This window comes from Oncorhynchus keta, chromosome 21 (genome assembly GCF_023373465.1).
Source record: "Oncorhynchus keta strain PuntledgeMale-10-30-2019 chromosome 21, Oket_V2, whole genome shotgun sequence".
NCBI lineage: Eukaryota > Metazoa > Chordata > Actinopteri > Salmoniformes > Salmonidae > Oncorhynchus > Oncorhynchus keta.
This window is the reverse complement of record NC_068441.1, coordinates 38,603,021-38,626,629: the sequence shown is the minus strand read 5'-3', so window position 1 is coordinate 38,626,629 and position 23,609 is coordinate 38,603,021. Positions and strand designations below refer to the sequence as shown.

At 43.9% G+C, this 23,609-nt stretch overlaps 1 protein-coding gene across 1 annotated transcript in view; it reads left to right on the top strand.

Annotated features, from left to right (window-relative positions):
- pcsk1 (proprotein convertase subtilisin/kexin type 1) overlaps nucleotides 1-22,614 on the top strand; it is a 28,129-nt gene extending 5,515 nt beyond the window's left edge. Inside the window, exons 4-14 of the mRNA XM_035766244.2 lie at nucleotides 723-869; nucleotides 2,103-2,179; nucleotides 4,925-5,013; nucleotides 13,336-13,508; nucleotides 13,855-14,067; nucleotides 14,191-14,291; nucleotides 14,395-14,628; nucleotides 16,333-16,490; nucleotides 17,715-17,848; nucleotides 18,047-18,208; nucleotides 18,434-22,614. Coding sequence (XP_035622137.1) covers nucleotides 723-869; nucleotides 2,103-2,179; nucleotides 4,925-5,013; nucleotides 13,336-13,508; nucleotides 13,855-14,067; nucleotides 14,191-14,291; nucleotides 14,395-14,628; nucleotides 16,333-16,490; nucleotides 17,715-17,848; nucleotides 18,047-18,208; nucleotides 18,434-18,868 — 1,923 coding nt within the window. The 3' untranslated portion in view covers nucleotides 18,869-22,614. The remainder of the gene's footprint in view (nucleotides 1-722; nucleotides 870-2,102; nucleotides 2,180-4,924; nucleotides 5,014-13,335; nucleotides 13,509-13,854; nucleotides 14,068-14,190; nucleotides 14,292-14,394; nucleotides 14,629-16,332; nucleotides 16,491-17,714; nucleotides 17,849-18,046; nucleotides 18,209-18,433) is intronic.
- The last annotated feature ends 995 nt before the right edge of the window (nucleotides 22,615-23,609 follow it).

Below are 23,609 nucleotides of genomic sequence, written 5' to 3'. Positions count from 1 at the left end.
TAGAGGTGATAGAGGCTTGGCTTCGGACAATGGCACAATCATGAAGTATTATTGTTTTATTATGCGTCGCAAGATTCTCAACCTTAGTGCGGTCTTCAGTGATCCACTTAGTTGAGTAATTTTGTTGTATTGAAGTATTAACCTGCATGCTCTTTACGCCAAGGGTTTCCTACTGTAAGTGGTCAAGAGAGTGGACTCAGCCAGGACAAAGAAAGCAACAAGCTGATAACGAATTCCTGAAGGTCAACTTTGAACATGACAGCCTCCATTAGCGAAGAGGGAGCTAGCAAAGCGAGGTGGCCATCTTCAGTTGACCTTTCTCCGTTGTTTTGGATACTGGCCTATGATACTTGATATTCACAGATGCAATTTAGTTGGAGTACCTCACTCTTAAGGCACCACAGCTGTACTGTTTTTTTCCCCCATTGTTTGAGTCGTATGGGAGCTAAATCCTATATGTATATCCAGTGCCAACGTCATGAGATCTTGTCTTACAGGGATACTTCAGCATTTTGTCAAACTACACTCAGAGACATAAAATGGTATCCATGAGTTCATCTGACTCTAGGGAAATAGATAAAGGGCCTCGTTGCCAAAATCCTGGAGTATGCCTTTATTGCTTAATGTACTGTGCACATGATTTAACTACAAACAACTTAAACTACTCTCCCTCTCCTTCTCTCTCTCCTTCTCCTCTTCCCCCTCTGTGTCGGCCATTCCAGCAAGACACTCGGACGTCGTCCTCCCTGCCCAAGCTGGACCTCCACGTGATTCCTGTGTGGAAGAAAGGGTTCACAGGAAAAGGAGTGGTCATCACCGTGCTGGACGACGGTCTGGAGTGGAACCACACCGACATCTATCCCAACTATGTAAGACCACGTTTCCACGGCAACAGTAAGGGAGAGCGTTCCCATAGCAATGTCGGTGACACTTACGCAGCCATTCATGAAGCAGTAATAAATTGCTATATGATAGGTGGTGATGACGGCTGTATAGTGTACATTGAGGACAGAACTGGACATCAATAATAGGAGGAGTTATTGTGGTTGTAGATTATTTTGTAGTTGCTGCTTTGACAGATATAATACTTCATTAGTATAACTGCAAAGTTGTCTTTAGCATTTACCAACGTTTTTCCTCAAGTTGGTTAAAGGTTATAGTGAAGAAGTCTTAGCTAGTGACTTTTGGTGTTTGCTCATTTTGAAAAAGTTTCTGTCAAAGTTTCAAATAATCAACATTTAGGCCGCCAAACCCAATTGCAAGGGAGACGATGGCTTTGAACAATATTTTGGGGGGGTCAGGTGTTTTTGTAAAATTAACCAAAGCTCATTAGACAGTCATGTTGGCACATTTCCAAATCTTGAAATGAGAGGAAATCTGTGAATCTTGAGATATCTGCGTTTTGGTGGCAAACAGTCATTTCTCTGTCTGACACCAGGCATTGACAGACTAGCACTAGAATCTCCATATAGAGAGGCAGATTGTGAGAGAAAGAAAGACAGAGAGATAGAGAGAGGGGGAGGGAGAGAAAGTATGACAACAAGGCTGATAGAATAGACTCTGACTATAATTAGTATGGCTGTGATTAATCAATGGACTCAAGTGAGACGCTCATCCATCTTCACTCATCGATGCCCTCTGCTTTCATTAGCATAATTTTCACAGATGAATTCTTGCCTTAATTGACACTAAAAGTCATTTTCTTGAGCTTATTTGTTTTCTTGTACATTAGAGCAGACTGGTTTTAATGATTCTGAATAAAAATAAAAACTTTTGAATTATTAGATGCATTGTCCACACACTCATTTTAACTGCAGATTATATTGTCTTGTTCAGTTACTTCAACCTTTTAGCAATACACCTTTAAGACAAAGACATATTGACAAATGTTATACATTCCCCTCTCTCAAACCGAATGGCTTTGTTTCAGCCCTAAATAATTTCCTCCGTGTTCCTCTTGTCTGGTGTTCAACCATCCATAGATGTTATTTACAGTCCATCTCAGTGACAATAGGTTGGCCCTTGGTCCAGTAACCTGTTAAGTGGGTTGCCAGATTGGGTTCTGAATCCTCTTGTGATTTCCCTGTCTCGTCCTTATCCAGGACACAGCAGCCAGCTACGATTTCAATGACAACGACCCTGACCCCTTCCCCAGGTACGACTCCACCAATGAGAACAAGTAAGTTGGTTATTTATTTCAGGGACAAACCTGCTATCATGGCTTTTTGTGACATATGGGAGTGTATAGGTAGGGCTTTAAGTGTGTAGGTAGGACTTTCGCACACATTCATCTGTTTTCAAACCATAATGTGTATATTCATGATTTACATGCATACTGTATGCCTATATTTATGTGGGCTATCTAGCATAGTATCCCATCAAAATGAGTCATCTCCAGTAGTAATAGAGAATCATGGATCGGGTCCCATGCAGTCTGAAGGCCGCCATAAAACCCATGTAATTCACTTCCTAGTTACAGCATCCTCTCTGTCGATTAAATAACCATATCAGAAGGGGGAAGGCTTACAGTAACACCCTACCTCTGTCATTGCCAACAAAGGGTATATAACAAAGTATTGAGATAAACTTTTGTTATTGACCAAATACTTATTTTCCACCATAATTTGCAAATAAATTCATTAAAAATCCTACAGTGTGATTTTCTGGATTTTTTTCCTCATTTTGTCTGTCATAGTTGAAGTGTACCTATGATGAAAATTACAGGCCTCTTTCATATTTTTAAGTGGGAGAACTTGCACAATTGGTGGCTGACTAAATACTTTTTTGCCCCACTGTATATGGATGAGCGATGGCCGAGCGGCATAGTCAAGGTGCAGTAGATGGTACAAAATATAGTATAAACATGTGATATGAGTAATGTAAGATATGTGGACATTATTAAAGTGACATTATTTAGAGTGGCATTGTTTAAAGTGACTAGTGATCCATTTATTAAAGTGTCCAGTGATTGGGTCTCAATGTGGGCAGCAGCCTCTCTGAGTTAGTGATGGCTGTTTAGCAGTCTGACGGCCTTGAGATAGAAGCTGTTTGTCAGGCTCTCGGTCCCAGCTTTGATGCACCTGTACTGACTTCACCTTCTGGATGATAGCGGTGTGAACAGGCAGTGGCTCGAGTGGTTGTTGTCCTTGATTTTCTTTTTGGCCTTCCTGTGACATCGGGTGCTGAAGGTGTCATGGAGGGCAGGTAGTTTGCCACCGGTGATGCATTATGCAGACCGCACCACCCTGTGGAGAGCTTTATGGTTGAGGGCGGTGCAGTTGCCGTACCAGGCTGTGATACAGGGTTTTGGGTGACAAGCCAAATTTATTCAGCCTCCTGAGGTTGAATAGGTGCTGTTGCGCCTTCTTCACCAAAATGTCTGTGTGGGTGGACCCCCAGGAACTTAAAACTTTCCACCTTCTCCACTTCGATGTGGATAGGGGGGTGCTCCCTCTGCTGTTTCCTGAAGTCCACAATCATCTCCTTTGTGTATCAGACACACACAGATGATCCAACTGGAGCTGTTGATTTAAAATAATGTTATAACAGTCATATTGATAGGGTTCCTCGTTGACTTGCTTTATATATTACGGTAAATGTGAATTTTTTTAAAGGAAATACATTTCCCAGGGAATCTATAGGCTGACCCATTTTCAACATTTACTGGAAAATGCTGTATATTGAATTATTCTACTACATGTCCAAGAGATCTAGCCTGGGAGCCATATACCTCATAACTGAAATGCATTCCAGGTAACTACCTCATGAAGCTGGTTGAGAGAATGCAAAGAGTGTGCAAAGCTGTCATCAAGGCAATGGGTGGCTACTTTGAAGAATCTCAAATATGAAATATATTTCGATTTGTTGAACACTTTTTTGGTTACTACATGATTCCATATGTGTTATTTCATAGTTTTGATAGTTTTTATTCCACGATGTAGAAAATATTAAAAAATAAAGAAAAACCCTTGAATGAGTAGGTGTGTCCAAACTTTTGACTGGTACTCTATATGTTGTACTGTAGTTTACAGGTTAGTGTGTGGGTCAGTAAAAGTAGTTCATAGGAATGAAAGTCAGGCTATCGACTAAACCTTTCCACTATCTGCCATTGTGCCTGGTAGTGTTTGCTTGGGTGGTAGATCCCATAGAGGTAGAATTACAATATTACAGATAGTATAATTATAGTAAATCTATTAATATGGTAGATCCTAACCATAACAACTGAAAAGAGTCAATTTTACCTCTGACAACGCCACATCGTCGGAATTTGATTTGAAGCCGAGGGAGAGAGAGAAAATGGCTTTATCTGTTGGGAAACGTTAAAATCACACAGAAAACCACTTACTAAAACCCTCAATGTTTCAATGCTCTCTCTCTCTCTCCTTTAAATGAGGACTCACTCTATAACAGCTGTGAGGATCACACACAAAAACACACACACTCAACCCACCCCACTACCCACCCACTCTTTTGTTGTCAATCTACTCTGGGAGCTCTCTGTATAATTTAGACTCCAGCAGCAGGCTGTTTATTGTCTCTTATAAGCATGCCAAATGACATGAAACCAAAGGGTCTTTCATTTTCAATTGACACGATTTCCCCTCAGTATCAATATTTTCTATGGCAAGCACATAATGAGATGAAGGATCTTAGGTAACCAAAACCGAAGTGAATCGAGTGACACTGGCACTCTTCCAGAGGTTTTATGGTGGATCGGCAAAGTTTTGATGAGATTTTAAAGCTTACTGTAAGCAATACTGAGATTTACCATAAACCAGTTCACAAAAGTTTGGATCAGACTGGTTTATTCTGAATCCACTGCTACGTGTATATGAAAATATAACTTCATTCCGTTACGGACAGATTGTAAAGAGAAAGTTATGTTTAGTTGTAATTGTGTTTTCTGTTTCTGTATGTACTCAAGGCATGGGACCAGGTGTGCCGGTGAGATCGCCATGCAGGCAGACAACAATAAATGTGGAGTCGGGGTGGCGTACAACTCCAAGGTTGGAGGTAATAGATGTAACGCAAGCACACCTGGTGTGTGTGTGTGTGTGTGTGTGTGTGTGTGTGTGTGTGTGTGTGTGTGTGTGTGTGTGTGTGTGTGTGTGTGTGTGTGTGTGTGTGTGTGTGTGTGTGTGCATCTGGGTGACCCACACAGCAGCTGGAAGGGAAGTTGTCCTGGTGGCAGCCTACTTTTTTGAGTGGATGATTACGCAACACCACTTTACCAAATGACTGAGCAACAATTGGGCACCTGTTCCACAGAGGAGGTAGCTAATATTTAATATTAAAATGAGAAAATCTATCAGATCTTTAAGTAGGCCTACACCAGTTAACCAATTGTGCTATTGTGTGTTTTTCTCACGCGTTATTTGTAGCTTATTTTGTACATAATGTTTTGTACATAATGTTTCTGCCTCCATCTCTAATTCTCGAAAAGAGCTTATATCAGGAATCAAGGTAAGACCAGATGCAGACTGTTGAAGTATGTTTATGTTTATGTTTATTGTAGCAACAGGGGCAGGCAAAGACAGGTCAAGGCAGGCAGGGGTCGAAAATACAGAGTAAGGCAAAGGTACAGGACGGCAGGTGGAGTCAGGGTCAGGCAGAGTTCAGTAATCCAGAGGTGGAGCAAAGATACAGGACGGCAGGCAGGCTCAGGGTCAGGCAGAGAGGTCAGGCGGGCGGGTACAGGGTCAGGACAGGCAAAGGTCAAAAACCAGGAGGACAAGGAAAGAGAGGCTGGGAAACGATAGGAGCTGACAGGAAAAACGCTGGTTAGCTTGAACGAACAAAGCGAACTGGCAACAAACAGACAGAGAACACAGGTATAAATACACAGGGGATAATAGGGAAGATGGGCAACAGCTGGAGGGGGGTGGAGACAAGCACAAGGACAAGTGAAACAGATCAGGGCGTGACAGCTTCTAGATATCAGGACAGCGATTACTCACCTTGTACTGGAATAAGATTTTTTCTTTAACGAGTCCGACACCAAGGATTTACTTCAGTCAAGGTGATTCGCATGAGAAAGAGATGGAGATATTGGGGACGTAGGTGGGGTGCCTTGTTAGGATCCTACGGCAAGTGGGTAATCTGCCTCTACCATCAGTACTACTAGCCTACGTACAATCATTGGATAACAAAATAGATGAACTTCGATCACACATATCCTACCAACGGACATTCAAAACTGTAATATCTTATGTTTCACCAAGTCGTGGTTGAATAACATACAGCTAGAAGGTTATACACTGCCTCGGCAAGATAGAACAGCCGCCTCCAGTTTGACAAGGGACGGCGGTCTGTGTATATTTGTAAACAACAGCTGGTGCACGAAATATAATAGTAAGGAAGTCTCGATGTTTTGCTCACCTGAGGTAGCTGTATATAAGCTGTAGACCACACTATTTACCAAGAGAGTTTTCATCTATATTCTTCATAGCTGTCTATTTTCCACCACAAACCGATGCTAGCACAAAGACCACACTCAATGAGCTGTATACAGCCATAAGCCAACAAGAAAGCGCTTATCCAGAAGCAGAGCTCCTCGTGGCCAGGAACTTTAATGCAGGGAAACTTAAATCAGTTTTACCTCACTTCTATCAGCATGTTAAATGTGCAACCAGAGGGGAAAAAAACTCTAGACCACCTTTACTCAACACACAGAGACACGTACAAAGCTCTCCCTCGCCCTCCATTTGGCAAATCTGACCATAATTATATCCTCCTGATTCCTGCTGACAAGCAAAAACTGGAGCAGGAAGTACCAGTAACTCGATCAATAAAGAAGTGGTCAAATGTCGCAGATGCTAAGCTACAGGACTGTTTTGTTAGCACAGACTGGAATATGTTCCGGGATTCTTCCAATGGCATTGTGGAGTACAACACATTAGTCACTGGCTTCATCAATAAGTGCATTGATGACATCGTCCCCAAAGTGACTGCACGTACACACCCCAACAAAAAGCCATGGACTACATCAGCACTGAACTAAAGGGTACAGCTACCGCTTTCAATGAGCAGGACTCTAAGAAATCCCGCTATGCTTTCCGACGAACCATCAAACAGGCAAAGTGTCAATACAGGACTAAGAATGAATCGTACTACACCGGCTCCGACGCTCGTCAGATGTGGCAGGGCTTGCAAACTATTATAGTCTACAAAGGGAAGCACAGCCGCAAGCTGCACAGTGACAAGAGTTTACAGTGGCTCGCAAAAGTATTCACCCCCCGGCATTTTTCCTATTTTGTTGCCTTACAACCTGGAATTAAAATGATAGCTTGATATGAAGAATATAGATGAAAACTCTCTTGGTAAGCTCCTTTCCTGAGGACGGCTCACCTCTCACAGTTCTGGGCGACTTTAACCTCCCCACGTCTACCTTTGACTCATTCCTCTCTGCCTCCTTCTTTCCACTCCTCTCCTCTTTTGACCTCACCCTCTCACCTTCCCCCTACTCACAAGGCAGGCAATACGCTTGACCTCATCTTTACTAGATGCTGTTCTTCCACTAACCTCATTGCAACTCCCCTCCAAGTCTCCGACCACTACCTTGTATCCTTTTCCCTCTCGCTCTCATCCAACACTTCCCACACTGCCCCTACTCGGATGGTATCGCGCCGTCCCAACCTTCGCTCTCTCTCCCCCGCTACTCTCTCCTCTTCCATCCTATCTTCTCTTCCCTCTGCTCAAACTTTCTCCAACCTATCTCCTGATTCTGCCTCCTCAACCCTCCTCTCCTCCCTTACTGCTTCCTTTGACTCCCTATGTCCCCTATCCTCCAGGCCGGCTCGGTCCTCCCTCCCGCTCCGTGGCTCGACGACTCATTGCGAGCTCACAGAACAGGGCTCCGGGCAGCCGAGCGGAAATGGAGGAAAACTCGCCTCCCTGCGGACCTGGCATCCTTTCACTCCCTCCTCTCTACATTTTCCTCCTCTGTCTCTGCTGCTAAAGCCACTTTCTACCATTCTAAATTCCAAGCATCTGCCTCTAACCCTAGGAAGCTCTTTGCCACCTTCTCCTCCCTCCTGAATCCTCCCCCTCCCTCCTCCCTCTCTGCAGATGACTTCGTCAACCATTTTGAAAAGAAGGTCGATGACATCCGATCCTCGTTTGCTAAGTCAAACGACACTGCTGGTTCTGCCCACACTGCCCTACCCTATGCTCTGACCTCTTTCTCCCCTCTCTCTCCAGATGAAATCTCGCGTCTTGTGACGGCCGGCCGCCCAACAACCTGCCCGCTTGACCCTATCCCCTCCTCTCTTCTCCAGACCATTTCCGGAGACCTTCTCCCTTACCTCACCTCGCTCATCAACTCATCCCTGACCGCTGGCTACGTCCCTCCCGTCTTCAAGAGAGCGAGAGTTGCACCCCTTCTGAAAAAACCTACACTCGATCCCTCCGATGTCAACAACTACAGACCAGTATCCCTTCTCTCTTTTCTCTCCAAAACTCTTGAGCGTGCCGTCCTTGGCCAGCTCTACCGCTATCTCTCTCAGAATGACCTTCTTGATCCAAATCAGTCAGGTTTCAAGTCTAGTCATTCAACTGAGACTGCTCTTCTCTGTATCACGGAGGCGCTCCGCACTGCTAAAGCTAACTCTCTCTCCTCTGCTCTCATCCTTCTAGACCTATCGGCTGCCTTCGATACTGTGAACCATCAGATCCTCCTCTCCACCCTCTCCGAGTTGGGCATCTCCGGCGCGGCCCACGCTTGATTGCGTCCTACCTGACAGGTCGCTCCTACCAGGTGGCGTGGCGAGAATCTGTCTCCTCACCACGCGCTCTCACCACTGGTGTCCCCCAGGGCTCTGTTCTAGGCCCTCTCTTATTCTCGCTATACACCAAGTCACTTGGCTCTGTCATAACCTCACATGGTCTCTCCTATCATTGCTATGCAGACGACACACAATTAATCTTCTCCTTTCCCCTTCTGATGACCAGGTGGCGAATCGCATCTCTGCATGTCTGGCAGACATATCAGTGTGGATGACGGATCACCACCTCAAGCTGAACCTCAGCAAGACGGAGCTCCTCTTCCTCCCGGGAAGGACTGCCCGTTCCATGATCTCGCCATCACGGTTGACAACTCCATTGTGTCCTCCTCCCAGAGCGCTAAGAACCTTGGCGTGATCCTGGACAACACCCTGACGTTCTCAACTAACATCAAGGCGGTGTCCCGTTCCTGTAGGTTCATGCTCTACAACATCCGCAGAGTACGACCCTGCCTCACACAGGAAGCGGCGCAGGTCCTAATCCAGGCACTTGTCATCTCCCGTCTTGATTACTGCAACTCGCTGTTGGCTGGGCTCCCTGCCTGTGCCATTAAACCCTACAACTCATCCAGAACGCCGCAGCCCGTCTGGTGTTCAACCTTCCCAAGTTCTCTCACGTCACCCCGCTCCTCCGCTCTCTCCACTGGCTTCCAGTTGAAGCTCGCATCCGCTACAAGACCATGGTGCTCGCCTACGGAGCTGTGAGGGGAACGGCACCTCAGTACCTCCAGGCTCTGATCAGGCCCTACACCCAAACAAGGGCACTGCGTTCATCCACCTCTGGCCTGCTCGCCTCCCTACCACTGAGGAAGTACAGTTCCCGCTCAGCCCAGTCAAAACTGTTCGCTGCTCTGGCCCCCCAATGGTGGAACAAACTCCCTCACGACGCCAGGACAGCGGAGTCAATCACCACCTTCCGGAGACACCTGAAACCCCACCTCTTCAAGGAATACCTAGGATAGGGTAAGTAAGGGTAAGTAATCCTTCTCACCCTCCCCCCTTCTCACCCCCCCAACAAGATTTAGATGCAAGTGGCTGTTCCACTGGTTGTCATAAGGTGTATGCACCAATTTGTAAGTCGCTCTGGATAAGAGCGTCTGCTAAATGACTTAAATGTAAATGTAAATGTAAAATAGATTTTTGGGGGCTTTGTATCATTTGATTTACACAACATGCCTACCACTTTGAAGATGCAAAATATTTTTTGTGTATGAAACAAACAAGAAATAAGACAAAAAAAATAAACATGAACGTGTATAACTATTCACCCCCCCCCAAAGTCAATACTTTGTAGAGACACCTTTTGCAACTATTACAGCTACAAGTCTCTTTGGGTATGTTCCTATAAGGTTGGCACATCTAGCCACCGGGATATTTGCCCGTTCTTCAAAGCAAAAGTGCTCCAGCTCCTTCAAGTTGGATGGGTTCCGCTGATGTACAGTAATTTTAAGTCATACCACAGATTCTCAATTGGATTGAGGTCTGGGCTTTGACTAGGCCATTCCAAGACATTTAAAAGTTTCCCCTTAAAGCACTCAAGTGTTGCTTTAGCAGTATGCTTAGGGCCATTGCCCTGCTGGAAGGTGAGTTTCAAATCTCTGGAACACTGAAACAGGTTTCCCTCAAGAATTTCCCTGTATTTAGCGCCATCCATCATTCCTTAAATTCTGACCAGTTTCCCAGTCCCTGCCGATGAAAAACATCCCTACAGCATGATACTGCCACCACCATGCTTCGATGGTGTTCTCGGGGTGATGAGAGGTGTTGGATTTGCTCCAGACATAGCGTTTTCCTTGATGGCCAAAAAGCTCAATTTTAGACTCATCTGACTAGAGTACCTTCTTCCATATGTTTGGGGAGTCTCCCACATGCCTTTTGGCGAACACCAAACATGTTTGCTTATTTTTTCTCATTAAGCAATGGCTTTTTTCTGGCCACTCTTCTGTAAAGCTCAGGTCTGTGGAGTGTACGGCTTAAAGTGGTCCTATGGAAAGATACTCCAATCTCCGCTGTGGAGCTTTGCAGCTCCTTCAGGGTAATCTTTGGTCTTTTTGTTGCTTCTTAATGCCCTCCTTGCCTGGTCTGTGAGTTTGGGTAGGCAGCCCTCTCTTCACAGGTTTGTTGTGGTGCCATATTCTTTCATTTTTTTAATAATGGATTTAATGGTGGTTCATGGGATGTTCAAAGTTTTGGATATTTTTTGGAGAGCTCCTTGGTCTTCATGGTGCCACTTGCTTGGTGGTTCCCCTTGCTTAGTGGTGTTGCAGACTCTGGGGCCTTTCAGAACAGGTGTATATCTACTGAGATCATGTGACAGATCATGTGACACTTAGATTGCACACACTGCTGGACTTTATTTAACTAATTATGTGACTTCTGAAGGTAATTGGTTGCACCAGATCTTATTAAGGGGCCTTCATAGCAGAGGGGTTGAATGCATATCCATGCACCACCTTTCACTTTTTAATTTTGTAGAATTTTTCGAAACAAGTGATTTTTTAAAATTTCACTTCACCAATTTGGACTATTGTGTATATGTCCATGACATGAAATCCAAATAAAAATCAACTTAAATTACAGGTTGTAATGCAACAAAATAGGAAACACTCCAAAGGGGATGAATACTTTTGCAAGGCACTGTACCAGATGAGGTAAATTACTTCTATGCTCGCTTTGAGGCAAGCAACACTGAAGCATGCATGAGAGCATCAGCTGTTCTGGATGACTGTGTGATCTCACTCTCCGTATCCGATGTGAGTAAGACTTTTAAACAGGTCAACATTCACAAGGCCGCAGGGCCAGACATATTACCAGGATCTGTACTCCAAGCACTCGCTGAACAACTGGCAAGTGTCTTCATTGACAATTTCAACCTGTCCCTGACTGAGTCTGTAATACCAACATGTTTCAAGCAGACCACCATAGTCCCTGTGCCCAAGAACACTAAGGTAACCTGCCTAAATGACTACCGACCCATAGCTCTCAAGTCTGTAACCATGAAGTGCTTTGAAAGGCTGGTCATGGTTCATATCAACACCACTATCCCAGAAACACTAGACCCACTCCAATTTGCATACCGCCCCAACAGACACACAGATGATGCCATCTCTATTGCACTCCACACTGCCCTTTCCCACCTGGACAAAAGGAATTCCTATGTGAGAATGCTATTCATTGACTACAGCTCAGCGTTAAACACCATCGTGCCCTCAAAGTTCATCACTGAGCTAAGGACCCTGGGACTAAACACCTCCCTCTGCAACTGGATCCTGGACTTCCTGACGGTCCGCCCCTAGGTGGGAAGGGTAGGTAACAACACATCTGCCATACTGATCATCAACACGGGGGCCCCTCAGGGGTTCGTGGTCAGTCCCCTCCTGTACTCCCTGTTCAATCATGACTGCATGGCCAGGCACGACTCCAACACCATCATTAAGTTTGCCGATGACACAACAGTGTTAGGCCTGATTACCGACAACGATGACAAACCTATAGGGAGGAGGTCAAAGACCTGGCTGTGTGGTGCCAGGATAACAAGCTCTCCCTCAACGTGATCAAGACAAAGGAGATTATTGTGGACTACAGGAAAATGAGAACCGAGCACGCCCCCATTCTTATCAATGGGGCTGCAGTGGAGCAGGTTGAGAGCTTCAAGTTTCTTGGTATCCACATCACCAACAAACTATCATGGTCCAAACACACCAGGACAGACAAAGCCTATTCCCCCTCGGGAGACTGAAAATATTTGGCATGGGTCCTCAGATCCTCAAAAGGTTCTACAGCTGCACCATCGAGAGCATCCTGACTGGTTGCATCACTGCCTGGTATGGCAACTGCTCTGCCTCTGACCGCAAGGCACTACAGAGGGTAGTGCTTTCGGTACAGTACAACACTGGGGCCAAGCTTCCTGCCAACCGGGACCTGTATACCAGGCAGTGTCGGAGGAAGGTCCTAAAAATTCGGAGGAAGGTCCTAAAAAGTCTCCAGCCACCCTAGTCATAGACTGTTCTATCTGCTACCACACAGCAAGGCTTCTGAACAGCTTCGACCCCCAAGCCAACAACTTCGACCCTCTGAACATCTTATCAAATGGCTACTCAGACTATTTGCATTGTCCATCTGTCCCCCTCTCTTTTATGCTGCTGCTACTCTCTGTTTATTATCTATGCATACTCCCTTTAACTCTACCTTCATGTACATATTACCTCAATTACCTCGACTAACCTGTGCCCTCGCACATTGACTCTGTACCGGTACCCCCTGTATATTTCCTCGCTATTGTTATTTTACTGCTGCTCTTTAAGTATTTGTTATTTTTTTACTCATCTATTTTGTACTTAATACTTATTTTTCTTAAAACTGCATTGTTGGTTAAGGGCTTGTAAGTAAGCGTTTCACTGTAAGGTCTACACCTGATGTATTCGGCGCATGTCTCAAATCAAATTTGATTTGATACATGTTTTATATATGGGCACAAGACCGCACAATGTGCAAAACACTTCAACTACAGTCAATCAAATATATCCCTGACGTGTTCCATCATGTTGAGTTGCAGGGATCCGCATGTTGGACGGTATCGTGACGGATGTCATCGAGGCCAGTTCTATTGGCTTCAATTCGGACCACGTGGACATCTACAGTGCCAGCTGGGGACCCAACGACGATGGAAAAACGGTCGAGGGTCCCGGTCGCCTTGCGTCAAAAGCCTTTGAGTACGGCATCCGGAAGGTAACACACCAAAGTCCCCTCTTTTTCCCTTTAAAAAATAGCATCCCATGAATCTACATCACGTTATTCTGTTGTATCACCAAGTTCATATTGATTGTAAAATTGACCGTTCAACAGCACTCCACACTTCATAATGACTCATTTATAAATAAGGACCTCATATTATTATTCCAACATAATTATTCCATTTTAACCACATAGAAGTCAAAACAAACTAAAATCCAAACAAATAATCTAAATACATTGAAATGTGATTTTAAAAAAGGGAAGCTAGACAAGGAACCTAAGCAAAAGGCTACTAAAAACAAACTTAACACTAACTCCTCACCCATCTCCTTCCCCTCAGGGCCGGGGAGGGAAGGGTTCTATCTTCGTGTGGGCATCAGGAAACGGGGGCCGCCAGGGAGACAACTGCGACTGCGATGGCTACACAGACAGCATATACACCATCTCCATCAGCAGTGCCTCCCAGCAGGGCCTGTCACCCTGGTACGCTGAGAAGTGCTCCTCCACCCTGGCTACCGCCTACAGCAGCGGAGACTACACCGACCAGAGAATAGTGAGTGACCTTAGCCCCCAGGTCCCCCACACCACTGTATAATTGAGATGAGTGTTTGGTCACATTTTGTTACTTTACGTTGTAATAACTATGATAACTTTGTTTACTTCTGTCTTCCTGCAGACCAGTGCTGATTTGCATAATGAATGCACAGAGACACACACAGGAACCTCCGCCTCCGCGCCACTAGCTGCTGGGATATTTGCCCTCGCACTGGAACAGAAGTAAGGCAACAATCATGACTTAAAGGATTTCCACTAATGAACTAGGTGTTTAGAGACATGTCAGACTTCTTATTTGTCTATCCCCACTAACCCCTCACCCCAGCCCTGAGCTGACGTGGAGGGATGTGCAGCACTTGGTGGTGTGGACGTCTGAGTTCGACCCGCTGGCCAACAACCCCGGCTGGAAGAGGAACGGGGCAGGCCTGATGGTCAACAGTCGTTTTGGCTTCGGCCTGCTCAATGCCAAGGCCCTGGTGGACCTGGCCGACCCGGCCACCTGGAAACACGTCCCTGAGAAGAAACAGTGCATAATCAGGGATGACTCCTTCCAGCCCAGGTACAAAGACACTCTAACATTCTAGTATACCAGAAACATCTAATGCTTCTGACATAACATACTTGCATTTGTCATTAACATTTTAGTCATTTAGCAGACGCTTTTATCCAGAGAAGGAGCAATTAGGGTTAAGTGCCTTACTCAAGTGCACATTGGCAGATTTTTTAACGTAGACGGCTCGGGGATTCGAACCAGTGACCTTTCGGCTACTGACCCAGTGCTGTTAACCTGCACCCATGTATTGTTCAATTCAGACTAATTCCGGTGGACAAGCAAATTTATAGAGTTGCACCAATAATTCCATTAGGGACAGAATCCCGTGTCCTGAGATGTCCTTACATTTTGGCTCTTCTAATGACATCTGTAGTTTGACCTGTTTCTCATATGGAACAATTATAACAGTCAAATGAAAGCCAGAGATGTGTGTTTTTGTGTGTTTATGTTATGTGTACGTGCATAAGCGCACATGTGTGTATGTATGTCCACGGTCTGTATTGATAGGAAAGCTAGGATTCCGACTTAGATTTCTTTAATGGAAGGCTCAAACAATATTTGGAGAAATCTTCTATTTACTAATAACTTTAGGTTTTTAGGCTTTAGGAGTTTAAAGCTAGAGCTAAAGCTAGCTGGCAAATCTTGCAAAGCCAACATTTATTTCCAGATTAAACCTCTGAAGGAAAGATTTTTTTATCTGAGCAGATGTTCTGTTTACCTTCATGTCGGATGAACTGTGTAAGCGCTAGATAGTTTAGTCACCAGCCCTAGGCTACATCCTCCAAATGACCTTCAGTTCAAAGAATAGGTTTGGTATTTTAGAGTTTACAGTTATGGTTCCTTACCCTGACAGTAGTTTACAGGCTATAAGAGTCCACAGTTCGGATTTCTTTTAACAGCCTTACTTGCCTCTGCTAACCAAACATCAATGGAAGAGATTAAGTCATGAAGACAATGTTAGCTATGGATAAAGTTATTTGTGACAACAAACACAAAGGACAAACACAAAACATGTCTGTACAACCCAATTCTTGATCATGTCCCTTTGCCAGGCAGCTGGGATTAAGCGACTCATTGGCATGCCACCCAGTTCCCTTTTTACCTAGGCCAGGGATCATCATTAAGTCTTTTATGTCCAACAATAAATAAAAAAATATATATTTTTAAAAGCATTGTTTTATTTTGCTCAGAAACTTTTGAGGGCCAAATAAAATCCCTTGGGGGGCCAGCAATTAGGTAACTCTGACCTAGGCCATCATGATCACGCCACCTCTGTATAATCCAGAGGATTTAAGCATCCATGTGTGTCATTGCTCCAGCCATTCACATCCTGGGTGAATATACGGATTAACCCTGATTCTGAGCCAACCACTGGCCATCCAAATGTATGTGTTGTCATACCTGGTCAATATAACATGCCATAGTTATGTAATATACTCAGACAGACAACTCTCATTAGAAATATGTCAGAATGTTGACATGTATCCACAAGTAATATGTCACTTGTGGATACATACCAATATAACCAGTAAATAATGGTTAAATGTCACTATTTTAATTTATAATGAGAACATGTTTTGTCTGACTGTATTCGATTGTACAATATATGAATCGTGGCCAGTATACGTTGAACCAATGTCGTTTGGTTTGGTATGTTATGGTGGTAGTACAACCACAGTACTAACTTCCTTTCCTGTGTCTTTTTCCCAGGGCATTGAAAGCAGCAGGAGAGATCACCATTGAGATCCCCACCAAGGCCTGTAATGGCCAGGACAACGCTGTCCTCTCACTGGAGCATGTGCAAGTGGAGGCCAGTATCGAGTACACCAGGAGAGGAGACCTACACATCACACTCACATCCCCATCAGGTTAGACACACACACGTTTGTTTTACTATCCTTGTGGGGATCAAACAATTGATTCCATTTCAAAATCCTATTTTCCCTAACCATAACCCTTAACCTAACTTTATCCCCTAACCCTAACTCCTAAGCCTAATTCTAACCCAACCCGTAATTGTAACCTTAAAGCATGAAGCACACCGAGAATCTCACTACCAATAGACTGCCGATAGGTACTTATCACAGTGGGAGGACGTTACTTCTCTTGCTAGAACAAAAGTGGTACCTGCTGCGTGCTGACCTGGTAGTGACAAACCTACCCTTTGTAGAATAGTGACCAACAACTTGACTTGAGCCAATCAGAGAGCACGAACCCCCACATTGGGGCAGCCAACATTGGTGACAACAAACATTTTTTTTAAGAAGGCATTTTCTCTGTACATCCACAGATGAGCCAGTCACACTTCATATGCAATGTAGGATATGGTATGGTAGCTAGTTATAGTAAGTACACAGATGCAATACACACAACACTAAAAACTTGCTCCAAACTAGCTAACCACTGTAGCAATTATTGACCTTACAATTAAATCACAATGGATTTGCTGGTTTACATGAAACAGCTGCCTGTGTTAGCTGCCGAATTAGAACAGTGTTCTTTAGCAAATATGCTAACGCTAGCTAGCTAACAGTTGGCTATGTGCTGGCACTGGCAGTATAGGATTATGGAGAGTGAATTAAACTATTTCTTCGTCATATTGCTAGGTAGTTATCTAGCTGTGGCCATCTGGCTAGTATCAACAAGGACTTCTACAGAATACCAACATTAGCGCAGCTAGCTAACACTGGAATCTAGAACATAAGCAACAAACGCAGACATGCATTGACAAACAACGCTATTGCCACCTTCTGGTTTGGATGATTTTAATTGAGTAGCTGATGATTTCACAAATGCGATTGACTGCTGACACTGTTCAGAGGTGCAAAGTACAGTCGGCAGGCAAACGTTTGACAATCCGACCGATGTGTCTTAGCTATAACCCTAAACCTAACCCCTAAGCCTAAAATAGCCTTTTTCCTTGTGGGAACCGGCAAAATGTCCCAACTTGTCAGAATTTGCCTTGTTTAACTATCATTGTGAAGACTTCTGGTCCCCGGGATAGTAAAAGCAAAAAACACATACATACAATAGAAAACTGAAAACTGGAGCCAAACAAGGCTATATCAACCATTATTATTTTCTGGTATCAGGCACTAGCACGGTCCTGCTGGCAGAGAGAGAGAGGGACATGTCATCTAACGGCTTCAGGAACTGGGACTTCATGTCTGTTCACACCTGGGGAGAAGACCCCACTGGCACCTGGACCCTCAAGATAACAGACACGGTCAGTCAAGGGATAGTTCCAATCCATTACTTTCCAGTAAAGTTTGTTTAGACGATTTCAAACTTTTTAGAAAATGGAGCTGGCCTTTTACGGTGGTCGAACTGCTCCAAATGCCACATAGCATAGGCATTGTGTTGTATCAACATATTGTCTAAACAGGGTGTTTTTTTACACTATTTTTCTATTTCCCTTTGTCAGTCCGGGCGGATGGAGAACGAAGGCCAGATCCTGACCTGGAAGTTGATTCTCCACGGCACGTCAGAGAAGCCCGAGCACATGAAGAAACCCAGAGTGTATGTCCCTTACAACGCTGTCCAGAATGACCGTAGAGGAGTAGAGCACATGGACGACATGATGGAGGTGAGTGTGATAATTCAAGGGACTTTTCACCTCTTTTTAACTTCATATTTATTATCTCCCGAACCATACTAGTGTACATATGAGATAGTTAAATATACATGTGCAAATACGGTCTGTCGACTGTCGTCAGACCTCAAATACAATTCTGTGTAACTTACTTACCTCATCCACTAAACCATTTCTGTCTGTATGTTTGTTTGTCTTTCTCTCTATCCAACCCTATAGGAACTGTCCACCCAGGCTGAGGCCCACTCACCGCAGAAGACTCAACCCCCTCCTTCTGCCACCCCCAAGATGAAGCAGATGAGGCCCTCCTCCCCACCCCTGTCACCCTCCCTGGCCCTCCTGCGTCTCCTCCAGATGGCCTTCAACCGGCAGACCCCCGCCGCCCTGCCCCAGTCCCCAGAAAAGGCCCCCTCTAGCAGGGGAGAGCAGCACCAGGGCAGGCCATACTCCATTCCAGGGGGAGCAGGCCCTCGCATCGCTCCCCAGAAGCTGTACCAGGCCCTGGACAGGATCAACCAGTACCAGCGGGCCGGGCAGGATGAAAGCCTTTACAGCGACTACAGTGACGGCTTCTACAGAGCCAAGCCCTACAGGCACAGAGATGACCGGCTGCTGCAAGCACTCTTCAACATGCTCTCTAACGACAGGCAGTGAGGGAGGGGGGGCATGGGGTGGAACTCAGTGTGTGCAGGCTTTTGTTCCAGACCCAACATATCCAGCCCTGTAGGATTCAGGGCCGATTGAACTAATCATGGTTTACATTGAAGATTGTGCTTAGTTAACTAACGGTAGTTGAATCAGGTGTGTTAGTGCTGGGCTCAAGCCTACACATCCCTGCGGTTCTCCTTGGTCAAGATTGGCCACCCCGGGGTAAGGTGTGAGAGAGATAGGGTGAGGGGTGGCGGCGGCTGGGCATGGGAGGAGCATGCGAGAGAGCGGGAGAGTGAAAGCCAGAGAGAAACTCTTCCAGCCAAATGTGTTGTTGTTTTTCCAAAACTCTGCTTTTCTTACCTTGCAGCATTCTAGCCTGTCTCTCTGTCTATCTGTCTTTCATTCTGCACAGTTGTAGGTCGGTTGCATCTCAATTCCCGGAAGTAGCTTTCCTTCCTCCTCCCCCTCCTCCTAATGTAGTGAAACCTAGCTAGCCCATAGACTTCCGCCATATTGTTTCAGTCTTCTAAGATCAGTATGCATGAAAGAAAAGAGGCAAGGAAAGGGGGCCCAAATAGAATACTTAGATTCAACTAGGATTCCATTCCACCTGCCTCCTCCAGCCATCTATCCACCTATATCCACCATCATTCCACCCCCTTCCTCCAGCCATCTATCCACCTCTATCCACCATCATTCCACCCCCTTCCTCCAGCCATCTATCCACCACCTCCTCCAACCACCTATCAACCTCTATCCACCATCATTCCACCCCTCCACCAGCTATCTATCCACCATCATTCCACCCCCTTCCTCCAGCCATCTATCCACCACCTCCTCCAACCATCTATCCACCTATATCCACCATCATTCCACCCCCTTCCTCCAGCCATCTATCCACCTCTATCCACCATCATTCCACTCCCTTCCTCCAGCCATCTATCCACCACCTCCTCCAACCACCTATCCACCTCTATCCACCATCATTCCACCCCTCCACCAGCTATCTATCCACCATCATTCCATCCCTTCCTCCAGCCATCTTTCCACCACAGGATGGGTCCCAATAGTCTTAAAGGGACACTTCACTTCAAAACAAAAGTTAGTAAGATGTTTTCAGGCCTCAAAAGTGGTCTGGTGTAGAGATGAGTTCACGTACCAGGACACATGTTTTTTTAGATCCAACTGTATGCCTCAACCCCAAATTAATGAAAAAATATAGGCACTGAATAAGGAAAGGAAAGGGGGCCCAAATAGAATACTTAGATTCAACTAGGATTCCATTCCACCCGCCTCCTCCAGCCATTTATCCACCTCTATCCACCATCATTCCACCCTCTTCCTCCAGCCATCTATCCACCTATATCCACCATCATTCCACCCCCTTCCTCCAGCCATCTATCCACCTCTATCCACCATCATTCCACCCCCTTCCTCCAGCCATCTATCCACCACCTCCTCCAACCACCTATCCACCTCTATCCACCATCATTCCACCCCTCCACCATCTATCTATCCACCATCATTCCATCCCTTCCTCCAGCCATCTTTCCACCTCAGGATGGGTCCCAATAGTCTTCAAGGGACACTTCACTTCAAAACAAAAGTTAGTAAGATGTTTTCAGGCCTCAAAAGTGGTCTGGTGTAGAGATGAGTTCACGTACCAGGACACGTGTTTTTTTAGATCCAACTGTATGCCTCAACCCCAAATTAATGAAAAAATATAGGCACTGAATAAAATTAGGAAATGTATTTCCATTCGTCCAGATTAAGGAAAGGTATTTCCATTCATTCCAGATTTGGCATATATATGTAGCTTGATCTACTCAAGATTTGACACGGGACATAGACTCATCTGTTCATAACTTTTTGGGTATGAATCGTCAGACAAAACAAACTTGATTTTTGAGTCCCAAGAGACAGAGAGAAAAATATTAATAATTGTATATATTTAGTATATCAATTATATTTTGAGGCTCTATTTATCACCTTTACCTATCAGTGGTATTGAATAAATGGAGACAAGAGAAGGAGATAAGGAAATAACATTAAGACTTTTGGGACACAGCTCTATTCTCCCTTCACTCTACCACCTGCTTGAGCATGCTACCTTCAGAATATAAATTTCATAATTGTTTTATGACTGACATGATCAAATATTATACAAAGACAATGATTGTAATGTTGTTTTTAAATATACTTGGCCTCTAAAATATCCACCTCTCTAAACTCTAACTCTGAAATATCGATTTAATATTTATACTTTGACATGTTTATTTTGTCATGTATTTGTTTTCTGTAAGAGTAGAAGTACTCACCTTGCTACTGTATCTTAAACCCAAATCCTAATTTGAAGAATGTGATTTTAAGATATATGCACAATTTCAAGTTAGGTTTACGACTATACTTTAATATGCATAAAAAATGCAGTCCTCGTACTGATTGTTTTTCAAACTGAAAGCTCAAAGATGTTGATATGTGGCATATTCTTCACAGGGTGTCAACAAAGCATTGGAGAGTTTGAGAACAGCAGTCTTTTACCCGGTTCTCTTGAGAAAAAAAAGTTAAGTTCTTGGGGAAATTCTTTAAATATTTTATTTTTTAAACAACAACATACAGTCTAAAACAAAATAAATTGGGAAGATAACTGACCAAGAATCAATTGGTTGTGTCATTTTTATGGATGTTATCCGACCTTATAAGATATAAATACATATGATGAATATGATTGAAGCTTTTGCAAATTGGCAATGTTGAAACCATCTGAATACTTATGTATTTTAACTGCTCATATAAAATAACTATAAAAAACATTTTCTTAAGTATCATACAAATGTTGTGCAATTTGATTCATTTTATATTCAAAAGTACAATGCTGCATTAAATGAAATATTTTTCTAAAAAAAATATATATGTATGTATATATTTATATATATATCCCTTAAAGTCATTTTATTTTAGATTTAGTCAAATTCTAGGTTTATATTAATAAAACTAAATGGAATTATTAATAGAAATGAACACTGCCAACCTGTTGTGCTGCCAAATTTTGTAAACGTTTTCCTGTGTTTGGGTGATTGTAAAACAGGCTTCGATGTTGTTGCTTCATTTACAAACTCATATTAATACAACTACATGGTTATATGCAACTTATTGGATATTTTCATTTATACAATATTTTGGTATTAGTGGACTTTCCTGATTCAATCCAGTTATACTTTACTGTAGGTGGGGCTTCACACCAAAAAAACATAACACATTTATAGTATAATGCCTTCATATGCCCTACATAAACATTCACGTTTATGCTCAACTGCAGGTTGGTAGATGTCACTGCATTATCTTATGGCAACTTGCGGTTGATAAGCTTAGCTGACATTTGCATGTATAAATGCTTATGTAGTGATTATGACAGTGTTAGGAACTGCTATGAATGTGCTACATAGCCCTATGTATGTAAAGCCCCATACACTACAGTGTTCAGTATCCCCTGTTTTCTGTGGTATTGGCTCTAGCTCTACTCTCTGCCAAACAAGGTGAAAGATTGAGATGACAGATGAAGAATGGTTTACATGCATCCTGTAATTTATACATCTTTCAATGTAGCCAGTGTTGTTGATCTGTTTGTTAATATTTTGGAATTGATTGATGCTTCTGTCCAAGAGTTGAAATAAGAGTTGAAATATGTCGCTATTTATGTATGGATGTACAAAATGAGATTTATCGTAATAAACTGCAAAGTAACCTGGTGAATGTGTCTGAGTTGTTGGGATTACAACTGTGATCTGCCATTTCAGTTCATATCGACATTTCAGTTAATATGGACATTCCAGTTCATATAGTCATTTCAGTTCATATAGTCATTTCAGTTCATATAAACATTTCAGATCTGGTAGAGACTTTAAATCATATAGACATTTCAGTTCATATAGACAACATTCTGAGTTCTATCACTAATTCCAGTTACAACACAACTGGACAGGTGAAACCAGACACAGGTTGACGTTTATTAGCATGAATCTTGTCCTGGAGGCCGAGCTGAACGGTTTCCACTAGATGGGTCAGAGGCAAAGTCCAAATTTGCTCTATTGTAAAAATGTGCTTTTTGGACTTAATTTAAGTTTAGGATTAGGCATAAGGTTAGCAGTGTGGTTAAGGTAAGGATTAAGGTTAGAATCAAATGGTATTACTTAATGTAACAACAGCTTAGGTAGTGAGGACCCTGCAGAGCTGCCTCCAGTACATGAGTCATCCAAATAAATGTCAACCTGCAAAGAGGACTCCCAGCACCTCGTCGCTTTCACCTATCCTGTATTTTCAGCATTGTACAGATGAAGGCACCTTCATTCCTCTTCTCTAATTTCCTCTCCTCCATTCCTTATCATCTCCGTCCCTCTCCATATCTTGTCTCTCCAAACTCATCCCATCAGCCGAGATTCCTAACACATCTGGTTGCTTTGGCCCGAGAAGAGAAGAGTCCAGATGCCTGATGGGGTAAGAGTGAAAGGAGAGGGGGGAGAAAAGAAAGAGAGGAGGGAAGCCAAGGGAGTGGGATATGAGATAAAAACACAACTCACAAATACAGATGATGGAGAACAAGAATTGATAGCTTTACAAAGAGTGCTAGACGTAGAGAAAGAGAAAGAATAGTTTCCTGGAGGACATCCAGGCCTTAGCCCAAAGCCATGTCATGCTGCAGAGTCTTGTCTGTCCAGAGCATGGTGCTGTTCCCACTCTGCAAACT